The 15271-nt window shown below is 34.2% G+C and overlaps 2 protein-coding genes across 3 annotated transcripts; both read left to right on the plus strand.

Moving 5' to 3' along the window:
- The first annotated feature begins 1808 nt into the window (after positions 1-1808).
- On the plus strand, positions 1809-12565 carry LOC106753328 (transducin beta-like protein 3). 2 transcript variants are annotated; one of them, XM_014635129.2, is made up of 14 exons: positions 1809-2209; positions 2304-2486; positions 3885-4055; positions 4155-4369; positions 4490-4772; positions 6696-6830; positions 7017-7135; positions 8750-8906; positions 9149-9395; positions 9472-9548; positions 10166-10285; positions 11282-11412; positions 11476-11653; positions 11922-12565. In XM_014635129.2, the coding sequence occupies exons 1-14, from the start codon at positions 1913-1915 to the stop codon at positions 12261-12263; spliced, it is 2655 nt and encodes an 884-aa protein (XP_014490615.1). In that variant the 5' UTR covers positions 1809-1912; the 3' UTR covers positions 12264-12565. The 2 variants fall into 2 exon arrangements, with proteins under 2 accessions (XP_014490615.1, XP_014490616.1); XM_014635130.2 differs by having other exon boundaries at positions 11479-11653.
- Positions 12566-13480: 915 nt separating this feature from the next.
- LOC106753331 (inositol-tetrakisphosphate 1-kinase 1) lies at positions 13481-14860 on the plus strand. The gene has a single exon (XM_014635133.2). It carries the CDS (start codon positions 13661-13663, stop codon positions 14612-14614), a length of 954 nt encoding a protein of 317 aa, XP_014490619.1. The 5' UTR covers positions 13481-13660; the 3' UTR covers positions 14615-14860.
- Positions 14861-15271: the final 411 nt, after the last annotated feature.

The following is a 15271-nucleotide window of genomic DNA, read 5'->3' on the forward strand; positions in this document are numbered from 1 at the left end:
GACCGAATAAATAACCAACATTAAGATATGATATTTTTTATTATATATATTTTAATTTTGTTGGTAATATATTATTTTTTTATCAAATCAATTGTTTCATCTCTTATTTTTACTGTATTTTTTATAAATTATATATACATGTAAGACAACGTTATTTATGTAAAATATTACCATGAAAATAAGTAATAATATGATTTATTTAATAATTAATTATAAAATCATCAAACTTTTACATTAATAATTGAAAATACATTTGGGACAACTGTTCATAATTTTGTTACATTGAAATAACATAATTTTAAAATTATGTGTAAATTGATTATTTTTATGAATATTCTTTATTAGATAATATAATTATCTCTTTATATATAATTTACGTGGTTTTTTTTAATATATCTTAACAAAAATGTATCAAGTTTTAGGTTAAAAGAAATTTCAATTAAAAAAACCTAATACATTTTAATAATTTTAATATTTAATTTAAAATAAAAAATAAAAATAGTTATTGGTCAGAGATGTTATTATTTTTTATTATATATTTTTTAAAAAATAGTTGTTTAAAAATAATTTTAAAATTTAATTTAAAATAAAAAAAATAAAAAGTAGTTATTTCATATAGAGAAATTGTCTTTTAAAATAAAAAATAAAATAAAAAATAATAATGACTAATGAGAATGAGATATAATTATTATTTATTTTTATTTTTAAATTAAATTTTGAAAACTTAATATACTGTTAAAATATACCATTAAAAAACTTAAATTAGCAAATGTCGTGTGAGTATATATATATATATATATATATATATATATATATATGTTTGTTATTATAGTAGACAAAAATACCCTCATTTATCATAGATTCTAAGTTCTAAGCTCAAGGATATTTAAATAATTTTCATTCTCAAAACTAAAAAAAAAACTCCAAACCCTTACTCACCTCCCTCATTCCTCTCAACCCTTTTCTTTCATCTCTCTCACTCCAACATTTTCTCTGTCATTCCTATTGCCCCAATTGAAAAAAAAAATATATCAGAAACCCTTGCCTAACCCTTGTCCTTTTTCCCTTTACACAAAGTGTTTCTTTTTCCTTTTTCTATTGGTATGAGATACATGATGTAAGATTACAACCTAGAATTGAAAGAATTGTATTCCTATAAAATTCTTCCATACCTATTTCTTTCTTTAATTTCCTTATGTCCCTTTTTTATCACTGAATCAAATACGTTTAAAATAAACTTTAACCACTGTGCAAGATAAAAAAACAGTAAAATCATTTTTTACCTTTGAGATTTGGAAAGAGTAACATAAAATGACAAAGTTTATATCCATTTTACACACATTAATAAATATAATTTTTTTTCAATTTTTAAAAAATATCTCTTATTCAAATTGCTACCACCATCTTTAATTGGATTGAGATAAGAATTTTTTTTTTTGGAAAGATGGCAGAGAAAATGTTGAGATGAGAGAGAAAATATCTCTGACGGGTTTCTGATTTTTTTTTTCCAATTGGGGCAATAGTAGGGATGACAGAGAAAATGTTGGAGTGAGAGAGATGACAAAGAAAATGTTGAAGTGAGAGAGATGAAAGAGAAAGAGTTGAGAAGAATGAGGAAGGTGAGTAAGGGTTTGGGGGTTTCTTTTTTTTAGTTTTGAGAATGAAAATTATTTAAATATCTTTGACCTTAAAACTTAGAATAATGTGGTACACATTTTTAAAACGTATCAACTACGCGTGTTAACAAACCCATATATATATATATATATATATTTATATATTATATATTGTGATGAATTTTAAACCTTTTAAAAACTTTTAATCTTCTGAATGGAGAAGCGGAAGCACACCAAAACTCAAAAACCCTGGACCCTTTTCCTTAAACCCTAACAAACTTTCACCGAATCCAGGCATGGAATCTCTCAGATTGAAAACTAACTACCGCTGCGTCCCCGCACTGCAGCAGTTCTACACCGGTGGCCCCTTTGTCGTTTCATCGGACAACTCCTTCATTGCCTGTGCCTGCGGCGAGTCAATCAAAATCGTCGACTCCGTCACCGCCGCCATACGCTCCACCCTCGACGCCGACTCTGAGTCCGTCACCGCCTTGGCACTCAGCCCCGACGACCGCATACTCTTCTCTTCCAGCCACAGCCGCCAAATCAGAGTCTGGGATTTGTCCACGTTCAAGTGCGTCCGCTCCTGGAAGGTACCGTATCTCATAATTCTTGTTCTCTTCATCACTATTTGTTTTGCTGTGATGAATAATGTACTGAGAGCGCTAATGTGCGCTTTGGGTTTAGGGTCATGATGGTCCGGTTATGTGCATGACGTGTCATCCTTCCGGAGGGTTGCTCGCTACCGGTGGAGCTGATAGGAAGGTTCTAGTGTGGGACGTAGATGGTGGTTACTGTACTCATTACTTTAAAGGTCACGGTGGAGTAGTTTCTTGTGTTATGTTCCATCCCGATCCTGAGAAACAACTTGTGAGTACTGTGCATAAAGCTTTTTCATTTGATTTTGTTCTGCTAGTGAGCATCGAGATTCAATGTTTATAGAAATTATGTCATCTAGTTTCTTCCTATATGCATAAGTTGAGTACTAAATCAAGTTGTTTTATTCCATTATGCCCCTATGGAACAAAAATTTATAAAATATTTTATAACCGATTCATTATAACTTTATAAGTATGATATCACACTTTACAAAAATGTTTTACAAAAGCTAATATAACCTTTATCTATAGTATAACCAGTCCTGGTCAACTGTATCAATAAAAAGTATCTTTGGTGGAATTCAGAACAACTATTGACTCTAAACAATAGCCTACAATTCATAAGCATCATCACTAAACATCATCTTTGGCTGTATCATTCTCCTCTATTTCATTACTACCATTCATAATAGCACAACTTTTAAGTTTGATTCATCAGCAAGCAACTTTGCCAATTCTACAAGTTCAACACTATCATGTAGTGGACCATGCTCCACTAATATTCCACATTGTTGTGTCCTGCTTTTATAAAATTATATTCTTCATCTTTTCTATACACAAAGTTGAAGGTTGAAATGCACATGAATAAAATATTCACCCTTTTTTGCACTCGTTTTGTTTATCTTCGAGGGATGAATGAATATGTACTCTACTTCCTCTCACTGTATGAGGAAGAAATGGCTACACCCGAAGCTTTAAATGAAAGCTTTTTGGTGTATCCGGATGTAACCAAGCCATATCTTGAAAGGAGAAAAAAAATCACTGGAAAAGGAATTGGATGCTTTTCAAACACATCTGAGAAACATGTTAGAAAAAAAAAAAGAAAAAAATATTGCATGCTTTTCAGATTCAACGTGGAAGTATCAAGAAGTATCAATATTCGACACACTTATGTCTATAATCCTTTTTTACTTTTGGAGTATTTGGGCCTCATAGGATTACACTGTGCCAGTGTACATATTCGTGATAGCATGAAGCATTGCTTACTACTGTCTGAACCATATGATGTGCCTGTATATAATTAGATTGGAATCTTTGACCACTATTATGAGTTACTTATTAATTTAATTGAAGGACTGGGCTTTTTCTCTTGTTTTTTCAATGGATAAGTATAAGAACACATGTTATGATGTAAAACAACTTGATGGATTTGTGTGAATTGAATCTCAAACCAATGTGGTGAACATAGTGATTGCTGATGGTGCTCAAGGGCTGATTAGAATTCCATAATAGTGATACAAATGCAATATGATTGCTTGCTTGTAGTCCTTTTGATGCAAGTGTGATTTTGTTTATCCTTACCTTGTTCCTCAATTTCTACTATTCCCAACTATTGATTTTACCTTTTCACTTCATATATTTAACTGATCATGGTGAGATTGGTGCCCAGCTTTTTTCTGGAAGTGATGACGGTGGTGATAATGCAACAGTAAGGGTTTGGGATGTTTCCAAAACCAAGAAAAAGAACTGTATTGCTACATTAGATAATCATCGCTCAGCTGTGACTTCTTTGGCAATATCTGAAGATGGCTGGACGCTACTTAGTTCTGGAAGAGACAAGGTCGGTTCTACAATTCTCTGTCCAACTTTTTGTTTTAGTGGAGTATGTTAATTAGTATAGTCCAATAAGTCGACAAATTGGTGTGCTGGTCGTTGGCAGGTTGTAACATTGTGGGATCTTCACGATTATAGCAACAAAAAGACTGTCATTACTAATGAGGCAGTTGAAGCTGTCTGTGTGATTGATTCCAGCAGTCCCTTTGCTTCATCTCTGCATTCATATAAGCAAGATGCAAAAAAACGTAGTGGTTCCAAAGCATTCTATTTCATTACAGTTGGTGAACGTGGCATTGTACGCATATGGAATTCTAAAGGGTAATATAAAGATTTTTTCAATCATCAGCGTTAATATTTCTAATTACATTTTGTGCTAGTTGCACCTGGGTTGGGTTTGTTTAATTAGTTTTTATTTTGTTTTTGTTTTCCTATTAACAGGGCAGGTTGCATCTTTGAGCAGAAGACTTCAGATGTTACAGCCAGCGTAGATGATGATGGATCACGTAGGGGTTTCACTTCTGCTGTTATGCTTCCCTCTGATCAAGGATTGCTTTGTGTGACTGCAGATCAGCAGTTTTTATTTTACTCTCTGGAATGCACTGAAGAGTTGTTACAATTAAATCTAACCAAAAGACTTGTTGGATATAATGAAGAAATTGTGGATATGAAGTTTTTGGGGGATGATGAAAAATTCCTAGCCCTTGCTACAAATCTTGAACAGGTATGGGGATGTGTGTTTTTATCTAGAAATTAGCAAACTGTTGTGAATTAAATATAATTCGACACTTTCAACACACACACAGAGTGAAAAGCTAAATTTTCTTGGCTGCACAATGTTGTTCTTGTTTAGTTTTCTGGTGTTTGTTCTTGTCGCTTTGTCAATGTAATTGTAATTTGTCAGAGTATAAGCACTTTTAGAAGATTTTTATNCATAGAAAATTTTGGGATGAAATTTGGTTTATAGCTATTTTTCATTTTACAATTAATTACATCAACTTTGTAAATAAGTCCATTCTGAAATCTTTAGCTCACAAGGCGAATGAGTTATAATTGTTTCTAAGATGATTTTCCAATGTTATTTGTGCTTTGGTGATCCGTGACATATGAAAATCTCCTTGATTTTTAAATTTGTCTTTTGGATGAACATCACATGTTTACACCAGGAAGGATATTCCCACCAAGCCCATTCAAAATGATTATACAAACGAGTTAAGACTAAATGGGGTAGTGGACTATGAGTTTTATAACCATGATGTTGGGGTGGGTTGAACCTGTGTCTGGACTTAAAAGTAATTTTTCAAGAGTGAATTTGGACGAAGCAACTTGGAGAGGTTTGCTAATTTTTTAAATTGCAAGGTTTCACATTTTCCTTTTATTTATATTGGTGTAGCTTTGGGTGCAAATCCTCTTCGAGAGGTTGATTGGAAGCCTATTCTAGGTAATTTCTCTAAGAAATTGGCACCTTGGAAACATAGGTCTTTGATCTGTTTGCCGGGAGGTTATGCTTAGTCACTTATGTTTTGTTATCTTTATGAATCTTTTTCCCATCCAATTTCAAAATTCTGAGTGGGATGTGGAAGAAAATTAGAAGATGCAAAGAAAGTTATTGTGGGTGTATTAAGAAAAATACATTGGGTTACTTGGGAAAAATTATGTAGACGAAAAAATATGGAGGATTTGGAGTGAGAGATATAAAACTGTTCAATGAGTCATTGCTAGCAAATGGATGTGATAATTATTTGAACACTAAGCAGCATTGAGGGTTAGAGTACTAGAATCAAAATATGGTGCTTGGAAGGGTAAGAGTAGGGGAGGAGAGATGCATAAATGTATCTTTATGGTGGAGAGGCCTATGTAAGGTGTGTGGGGGGCAAAATTTACCTTGGTGGTATGATTATATGATGAAATGGAAAATTGGAAATGGGCGGGTCCGGAGGTTTTGGTTAGATAATTGGATGGGAGAAGGTGTGCTTGCGTCATGTTAATGCTAGACTTCATGCCAATTCAAAACAACAAAAGGGGAGTTGTTCTCTGACGAACATTCTGATCACAACTCAATCATCAACATTATTTTCTATACATGGATGTGGGTGAGAGGATATATTCCATCTTGCTCATTCATATTCCCAGTAGCAAGCTCAAGTGAAACTATGCTTGAAGGATGCCACTAACAAATGGTGGACATAAGAGAAAGGAGCATGGCTTCAATTGATGGGGTGGAAGTAGAAATGAACATCCACATGATTTACCTGGGGTAATTATTTTGGTATGTAAAACAGAAAAAAGGAACTTGCAGGAGCGTAATCAGATGTACTTATTGATGAATATAGGTGATGGAGATGTATTATTTTGGAGGCTGGTTAAAGTTTATTTATATGCTGCAGCATTGTATATAAATACACTAACCAGATATTAATTGTTTATTTACTTTCTGGTGATATGTATGTATTGAATTTAAGTAAGGTACCTTAGGTGGTACCATTATTATTATGAATATCTTTCTTTGTTGAGCAAAAAATTAGCTTACTGCTTGATGAATATAAAATATTCAGCATTTGATTCTCTAACTTTCAGTTTCTTACACGTCTTCCATTCTTTATTTTATCAATGATCTTTAATGCACAAACCTACTCGAGCTTTGCAGGTTCGGATTTATGATACTGCATCTATGTCATGTTCATACGTCTTATCTGGTCACACTGAAATTGTTCTATGCCTTGACACCTGTGTATCAACTTCTGGCAGAACATTGATTGTAACTGGAAGTAAAGACAACAGTGTAAGTATTCTCCCCTTTGATCTCATGATTGTTGAAAATGCTTCAAAATTTATTTTATGGGAAGAAGTGCTTGAGGTGCTTCAGTAAGTGTTAACAACAGGTGCCCTATTAACTTCATAGTATGTATATGCTTATAGTTATGTAATGGGATGAGTAGTTTAAAACAGATGTCTGCTTGTCAAACAGGTTAGGTTGTGGGAGTCAGAAAGTGCAAACTGCATTGGAGTTGGTATAGGTCATATGGGAGCTGTTGGAGCCGTCGCCTTTTCCAAAAGAAAACGAGATTTCTTTGTTAGTGGCAGTAGGTGAGTATTGATGCATTTATTCCTATTTTGATTCTCAATAGCAAAAACTTGTCTAGTTTTTTATTCTTTGCGTGTTCCTTCATTTTGGATTCCCTTTCTGGGTTTTTCTTATGTTCAATCTCTTAATTGCAAAATTAGCTACTATTAAATGAAAGTAACATTGAAGTTGTAACAAGAGAAAAATGACCATGTACTGACAGTGTACAACAAGTTTACATTGATATCCAATCACAAATTACCATGTATGATAAGTTTGTTTAGGGTGGGGTGCCAAAATGGGTCAGTTCCCTAGATAGGCTGACGGGCCAGCCCGTTATTTTGTTTGGAAGCGTCTCTTGGTGTAGTAGAGCAGTGCCATCACTTATGCTAATATGAAGATTACCTCCATCAACTTTTTTGGCCGCTTGAAGAGGCCTTCGTTCAACCCTTAAACTGTTAATTCCATTCCTCAGCGCCATTATCCACAAACAAGAAGGAAGTTCAGCAAAAATGGAGACTATAGAAGCTGGATCCGGATATATAATCTCCCGGCTCAATGTGCCCCCAAGGCTAAAGCCAAAGTACCTTGACTGGAATAGGACAATGATATGTTTGGTCCATGAACGAGTGAATGCAAAAGTATAGTAACTTAGAATAGTTTAGATTTTGAACTAATGCATCATGTGGCCACAGCATCTCCGTGCCAAATGCATTGGAGAGTGGTAAACATGTTAAGTCAACTTTTCACATGCTAACAAGGGCCATGGGCCAGCCCGTGACCAACCTGTTCTATGGCCCAACAAGTTGACGGGTCAAACAGGCCAGGTTACTATGTGCTGACAAGTTCAAAAGTCTGACTCGGCCCACTTCTTTCTTGATGGGTTGATGGGTCGGCCCGTTGGGTCTGGCCTGTTTTGTCACCTTTTGTGTGTATCATATTTTTGTAGAAAGGAAAATCTACTATACATGTTAGATCCTAGGATTTACGATTTTGTGATTCCTTCATGATTCTAACCATAATCTCAATTTTAACTACGTTTTAAATGCAATGCATAACCATTAAACCCAACATGAAATGTGATATGCCAAGGGTTTTTTTGACTCTTAAGTGATAATGTTATACGGGAGAAAGACAATAATAAGTAATGTTATCTGTTTTGCAATTCTCATAAGAACATTTTATCAAATGAGATTATGAGATGACTTCAACTAGTTGTAAAGCAACATTTGAACCTATTTTGCAACAGTGATGATTTTGTTTTACTAGTTATTTTATGGTTGACCTTCCGTGTGGTGTTTCCCTTTTGAAGATAGTAGAATTGGAAACGCAGGCAAACTTCCCACTGTTAATAGTATAATTTCATTCACCTTGTTTTAGCATCAGAATCAGTATCAGAAAATTTGTGCTGAATTTAATCTCCTGTTCCTTCCCTTTTCGAGTTCACTGAATCATGCAAGATGTTTTGCTACCCATGGATCATTTACCCAGATTACAATGTGGCCTTCCTTTTTATTCTACTATATGAACTGAATTTCGTAATTTTCATTGATTGTCCTGTTGAATTCATTGGTTCTAATCCTGCTAGCCTTTAGATGGTACTATTTGTTATTTATTCCCTTTCATTGTTTTTTCAGTGATCATACTCTTAAAGTGTGGAGTATGGATGGCCTCTCAGACAATACGACAGTGCCAATTAATTTAAAAGCAAAAGCTGTTGTTGCAGCTCATGATAAAGATATCAATTCTGTAGCAGTTGCTCCAAATGATAGTTTAGTATGTAGTGGTTCTCAGGTTGGTAATTATATCTGACTTGCAGCTTACTTTATGCCTTTATATCATGTATTGTAATTATTTGCAGAAATAATTACTGTCACTTGTGCGTTTCTTGTTTTATTCTAGTAAAGTGTCACTAGTTACTTACACAGCCTTCTTTACTTATCTTTTTACTTTTTTTTTTTTTTTTTTTTTTTTATATTATAGTGTTTCCACTGTAGTTATCATTGTCATTATGTTCCACTTGTATATCCTATCAGGATCGTACAGCTTGTGTTTGGAGACTTCCAGATCTTGTATCGGTTGTTGTGTTTAAAGGGCATAAAAGGGGAATTTGGTCAGTAGAATTTTCTCCTGTCGATCAGTGTGTTGTAACAGCATCTGGTGACAAGACAATAAGGATATGGGCTATATCTGATGGCTCCTGTTTGAAGACATTTGAAGGACACACTTCAAGTGTGTTAAGAGCATTGTTTGTTACCCGTGGAACACAAATTGTTTCCTGTGGTAGGAGGCTATCCTATGCTGATTTTCTTTATAACATTTTTGTTTTGTCAGAGTGATCAGCTTAATTAATTTTCAGGTGCTGATGGTTTAGTAAAGCTGTGGACTGTAAAAACTAATGAATGTGTTGCTACTTATGATCATCATGAAGATAAGGTGCCAGTTGATCCTTGATATTTCTTTTCATCCAATTTCATATTTTTCTGTCTATAAATGTAACACCTGAAAATATGGTATAAATTTGTTACATTACATGTTTTTTTTTTTTCTTTTCTTTATCGGCAAATTTGTTACATGCTTAATATTTTCCAAAGGTGAGTTCTTGAATTATTAATTAAAAGCTGTATATTGATCTCCTTAGGTTTCATCCAAGAAATTATATCAATGCTGCTAAATTGTATGCAGTGTTGAACATTCAAATTATGCTTTCCTTAGTCACCCATTATTCCGAATTTTAGAGAAAATGTGATTTTTTTTTTTAATTATTTTGGCAATGACACGTTTCCACAATAAGCGAGTATTTGTTTAAGCATAGAAAAAGTCATTCTATGATACACAGCTGTTTTGAGTTTTTTTGCTTCTTTAGAAGATGCTTTTTAGGTGCCAAGAAAATAACTAAAACAACTTTTTATAATATCTAATTATCATAAATTGTTGAAAACATATCTTTTCATTGAAAAAACCGACTTTTTGGAAAACTGAAAAACAGGTTAAATTCAAAAAAGTTCAGGTTTCTTGTACCTTTTCTTTTGCTGACTAAATTTGACATGCAGGTTTGGGCCTTGGCTGTAGGCAAGAAAACAGAAATGCTTGCAACTGGTGGTGGTGATGCTGTTGTCAATTTATGGTTTGATTCCACTGCAGCTGACAAAGAAGAAGCTTTCCGTAAAGAGGTGAGTTCAACCAATCATTCAGTACTGATACCCTCATATCCTGAAAATTGAATCAAAAGTTGCATTTCACCGTGATTCTTGATATAATTGTTGTGAAGATCTAATGGTTCCTATTGCATATCATACCAATTTTATGTTGCTCTTCCTGTGAATTTAATGCAACAATGTAGGACCAAGAGTAGTCACAATGTTGGAAATCATCTGAATGGAATTTCTATCGGTAAAAGTCATTAACATCCGTTGGTTAATTGCCAGGAATTTGTGCATTTTGCTCATGTTTTTTCTAATGCAACTGTCTTGCAAAACATGCAATATTAGGATTTTATGCAGTTTTTAAATTTTAATTGAAAATAAACTGCAATACCTCAATTATATCCTGAATCACAGATTATCAAAGCTGTTTGATTTTACTTTTTATGTTGTAAGTTTGAAATCACGGTTTACTTTAGTAACAAAGTGGTAGGGGTTGGGTGTTTGCTTTTCTGAATATTGCGGTTTAGTTAATGGTTATTTATTTTCGCAATAACTTAGTTTGTTTTACATACTTTATTATATAGTTTCATAACGGGCATAAAATAACCTGGGCATCAAGTGTATGTTTGGTCTAAAGATTTATTTTTTGGGAAATATGCTATTTTTTTCTAAAGCTATCAGAAAGCTGAATAATGGCTTTCTCAAAATAAGCCTAACCAAACAAATACTAAATCAGTTGCAATGGTAAGCAACTCTTTACTCAGGCATTTTTTTTAATTCTATATCATAAATTCACTCACAAAAAGACAAAGTTATCTACTTCGTTTTACTTCATCGTGGAGTAGTTTCAGCTCAAGGATATTTATTTTAATGACATCGAGAAAAGGGGATTCAAGAAAATTGTCTATAAAGATCTTTTTTATAAGTTGAAATGTATTATTACCCGCTTCATGTTTTATTTTTAGGTTTTTTTATATCCTGTGTTTTAGAAAGAAAGCATTGTAATGTCTACTTTTAATGCAGGAAGAAGGAGTTCTGAAAGGTCAAGAGCTAGAGAATGCTGTCTCAGATGCTGACTATACGAAAGCAATCCAAATTGCATTTGAACTGCGCAGGCCACATAGGCTTTTTGAGTTATTTTCTGAGCTTTGCAGGTTAGCAACAATCATTTGGTTGCCTGAATTTTGTTAGCGTAAACTTGACTGGTATTTCTGCAGCAGGAAGAGAGAGGCTGAGGAGCATCTTGACAGAGCACTCAAGGGCTTGGGGGATGAAGAGCTTCGCACATTATTTAACTATGTTCGAGAGTGGAATACAAAACCAAAACTCTGTTATGTTTCACAGTTTGTACTTTTCAGAGTTTTCAGCGTCTTTCCTCCAACTCATATTGTTGAGGTGCGGTTTTTTAACCCTTCAAAGTTTGAAGTGGCGTTGAGCATCTAATCATGCATTTCTTTCGTATTATGCATGATGGTTAATGAGTGAAATGCTTGGCCCGATTATTGAATATGGTTTTGTACAAATAACCCCTTACATTTACGTACTATTTCTATTTTTTTTTATAATTTTACATTGATTTCAGCCTACGTGTAATTGTTGGGATGTTTTTCGAGGAAAGAAAAAAACACCATATTAATGAACATTTTTTTATTGGTTATTTCAGATTAAAGGGATTGGTGAAGTTCTTGAAGGTCTTATCCCTTATAGTCAGAGACACTTTGGCAGGATAGACAGACTTGTTAGAAGTACATTTTTATTAGATTTCATTCTATCAGGAATGTCAGTTATTGAACCAGAAGCTCAACCGACAGAATCAAAGACCAAGTTACTGTTGCAGTCCGATATCCACATTCCGGACACAGAAAATGACATCGAGGAGAGAGATGACAGTCCTGAAATTACCGCTTCAAAGAAAAGAAAATCAAAAAGATCAAGACATGGTTCACATAAGAAAGTTAAGAATGTAGCTTTCAATAGGGTCGAGTCTATACCACTACAGGCATAGGGTTGGTGCTTTGGTCGTTGTCTAATGTATACATAAATGTTTATTGGTCGATGGAAGAACAGTTTTGATTCATCCAAATTTTGAAATCTTACCTTCATTTGATAATATGTAAGCGTAGCTACTGTGATTGCATCACCATTGGTTATTCGAGTAGATTAGTTTTCCGGTCTGCCCTCAACATGTTATAGGAATTCTGCTGTATAACGAAAGAAAGTTATTAGTTCTTGAGAGACTGCTGAGGCGCTGTCAACTGTTGTATGAAAAAGGTAATTCAAAGGATTTGCACCAAATTTGACCCACAATTCTTATAATGTTCAATTCCTTGTTTTTTGCCTTAAATTAAAAATATTAAGGAAAAACCAGCGTTTTGAAGGAGTACTATCGATTTCCTTTATGTTCTGAATGTTCTTATCATGTATTTGTGCGTCTGAACAGTGTCTTGTTTCTAGTGCTACGCAAAGATTGTCATGATCATGGTCTTGTACTGTTTCATCAGCATTGTAATACACTGATTAGATGGATTCAGATATATAATTGGTAAACATTGTATGCTGATTATAGTTTTTATCTCTTTTGGTAAACAGAGTTAAAACAGAAAACGAAAGTTTTTAAGTAAATGCGAAAGATCGAAAGCCTTTAGTCTACTTAAAGACGATTAAAATTACTGGTGGATAAGCTTTTAGCAGTTGAAAACAGTGATTTTCAAATTTAACATTTTCGTTTTTAAATACAACGTACTTCCTTTATTTAAGAATTAGTGAAAACACATTCAGAATATTAGAAAAAATCAATATTACAAATATCATAACAACTATAAAACAATTACAACGTATTTTATTTATTTGACTAGTCATGTTTTACGCATATATGTATTATTTTGTTTATGATAAAAATAGTAAAATTATTATTGTTATTATAAAAGTAAATGTAATTAAATTTTATAATTTTATTGTAAATAATTTGTTTATTTTGTAAATATTTTTTTTATAATAGATATTTATTTTAGTTTAGAATAGTGATTATATTTAACGAAAAAACAGTCAAATAAAAAATTAAATTTAAAAATAAATGATTAAATTAAAAAGATAATTATTTTAATTTAAAAAGCTGTTATTTAAAGGATAAAAAGGGACATAAAATATATACACTAGCAGAAAAAAAATCTCTTTATATAATGGTATAAATTTATCCTGATAAAATATTTTAATAAAAAAAAATTATAAATATTTTACATTTTTTAACAACACAAGAAAAATCAATTCAAACTTCATATTAAATTTAAATTGAACAGAACTAAACTAAGATTGTGTTTTATTTGAGTGTTTGAAGAAACAATCCTGCTGGTTAAGAGTCTCTTCTTCATTTTCAGTGTCATTCAATTCTCATAGAAAGCAGAGATGTCAAAGTTTGAATCGGAAGTTGCAGAAGGTGAGAGGTACCGTGTGGGCTATGCTCTCCAAACCAAGAAAGTGGAAAGTTTCCTTCAACCCTCCCTCCTCGATTACGCCAAACAACACGCCGTCGATCTCGTCCAAATCGACCCCTCTTCACCCTTAGAACAACAAGCTCCCTTCCACTGCATCATCCACAAACTTCACACTCCACAATGGAACAAACACCTCCAACAATTCTCAGCCACGCATCCAGACACCGCAATCATTGACCCCCCCGAGTTGGTGAGTCGCCTCCACGACCGAGTTTCAATGCTCGAGGCAGTCACCCACTTGCAAATTTCCCTCCAAAATGCCACCGTTGGGGTTCCCAACCAAGTGGTCGTAAACGAACCAAAAGCCCTCGATTTCGACAAAATTGAACAACTGGGTCTGCGATTCCCCGCGATCGCCAAACCGTTGGCGGCTGACGGCGGCGATGGCTCTCACGAAATGTGCCTGGTCTTCGACCGCGAAGGACTCAACGCGCTGAGCGCTCCCACAGTGCTACAAGAGTTCGTGAATCACGGTGGGGTTTTGTTCAAGATATACGTTGCTGGGCGTCACGTGAAATGCGTGAAGCGGAAATCTTTAGGTGATATATCGGAGGAGAGGCTGAGAACTTTAAAGGGAGAGGTGCTACCGTTTTCTCGTGTATCGAACTTGGGCGTCGAAGAGGAGGGTGACGCCGTCGAGAAAGCCGAAATGCCGCCGCAGTGTCTGGTGGATGAGTTGGCGAAGGCGTTGAGGGAGGCCTTGGGACTTAACCTGTTCAACATTGATGTTATCAGAGATAGTAAGGAACCAACAAGGTACCTTGTTATTGATATCAATTACTTTCCCGGCTATGCAAAATTGCCCTCTTATGAGCCCTTTATCACTGACTTTTTGTTGGATGCTGTTCGCACTAAGACTAATTAAGTGAATTACAAGCCTGAGGATGATCGATAATGTAGTAATGTTATAACACTACTGTGTAATCATTTTTTTTATGTTGTTTTTCAATCCACAGTGCAATTGATATTCCACCTTCACTTTGCACCTGTTATAGGATACTGCTCATTTAAAGTTCCCACTAGTCATCAACTGCACTGTGCAGTGTCCTCCCTTGTAACCTGGTTTGCTACCATGAAGTTAAATTCATGGCATTGGTTTTTCCTTGGATAACTGGATTTGTATGAATCCTTCCCTTTGCTTTGGACTCAACCACTCATTCTCATTTTTTAAAATACTATTTGACAACAAATACACCAGTCCATGAAATTGCAGGAATCTCATTGTTATTTTTAAGAACGACAAATGTCAGTCTCATTTGTTCGTAGGCATCGGTTTTTTAAGGTCTAAGAGTTTGTCTTCTACAAAGCTATGCGTCTTCCGTCAAAAGTATTCATGGACAAAGTTAAGGAATGAAACAAACATAAATTATGAAGAATTGAAATTTGTTGCGGGTGGATGGTGCTCGGCTTTTCGGCCGTGTGTCTTTATTGATATACCATAACACGGATTTGCTTCAGAATCTGATTCTATGCTTTGGTACTTTATGAGATGCTTTACTCCACTACACATTAACAATTACCA

The sequence above is a fragment of the Vigna radiata genome, unplaced genomic scaffold, assembly GCF_000741045.1.
Source record: "Vigna radiata var. radiata cultivar VC1973A unplaced genomic scaffold, Vradiata_ver6 scaffold_223, whole genome shotgun sequence".
In the NCBI taxonomy this organism is placed as follows: domain Eukaryota; kingdom Viridiplantae; phylum Streptophyta; class Magnoliopsida; order Fabales; family Fabaceae; genus Vigna; species Vigna radiata.

Bases quoted from the DNA above. Each gene is read 5' to 3' on its own strand.
- LOC106753328 (XM_014635129.2), top strand. From the start codon at position 1,913: ATGGAATCTCTCAGATTGAAAACTAACTACCGCTGCGTCCCCGCACTG. The intron at 6,831-7,016 runs GTAAGTATTCTC...CTTGTCAAACAG, and splicing joins CTGGAAGTAAAGACAACAGT to GTTAGGTTGTGGGAGTCAGA. The intron at 11,654-11,921 runs GTGCGGTTTTTT...TGGTTATTTCAG, and splicing joins CTCCAACTCATATTGTTGAG to ATTAAAGGGATTGGTGAAGT.
- LOC106753331 (XM_014635133.2), top strand. From the start codon at position 13,661: ATGTCAAAGTTTGAATCGGAAGTTGCAGAAGGTGAGAGGTACCGTGTG.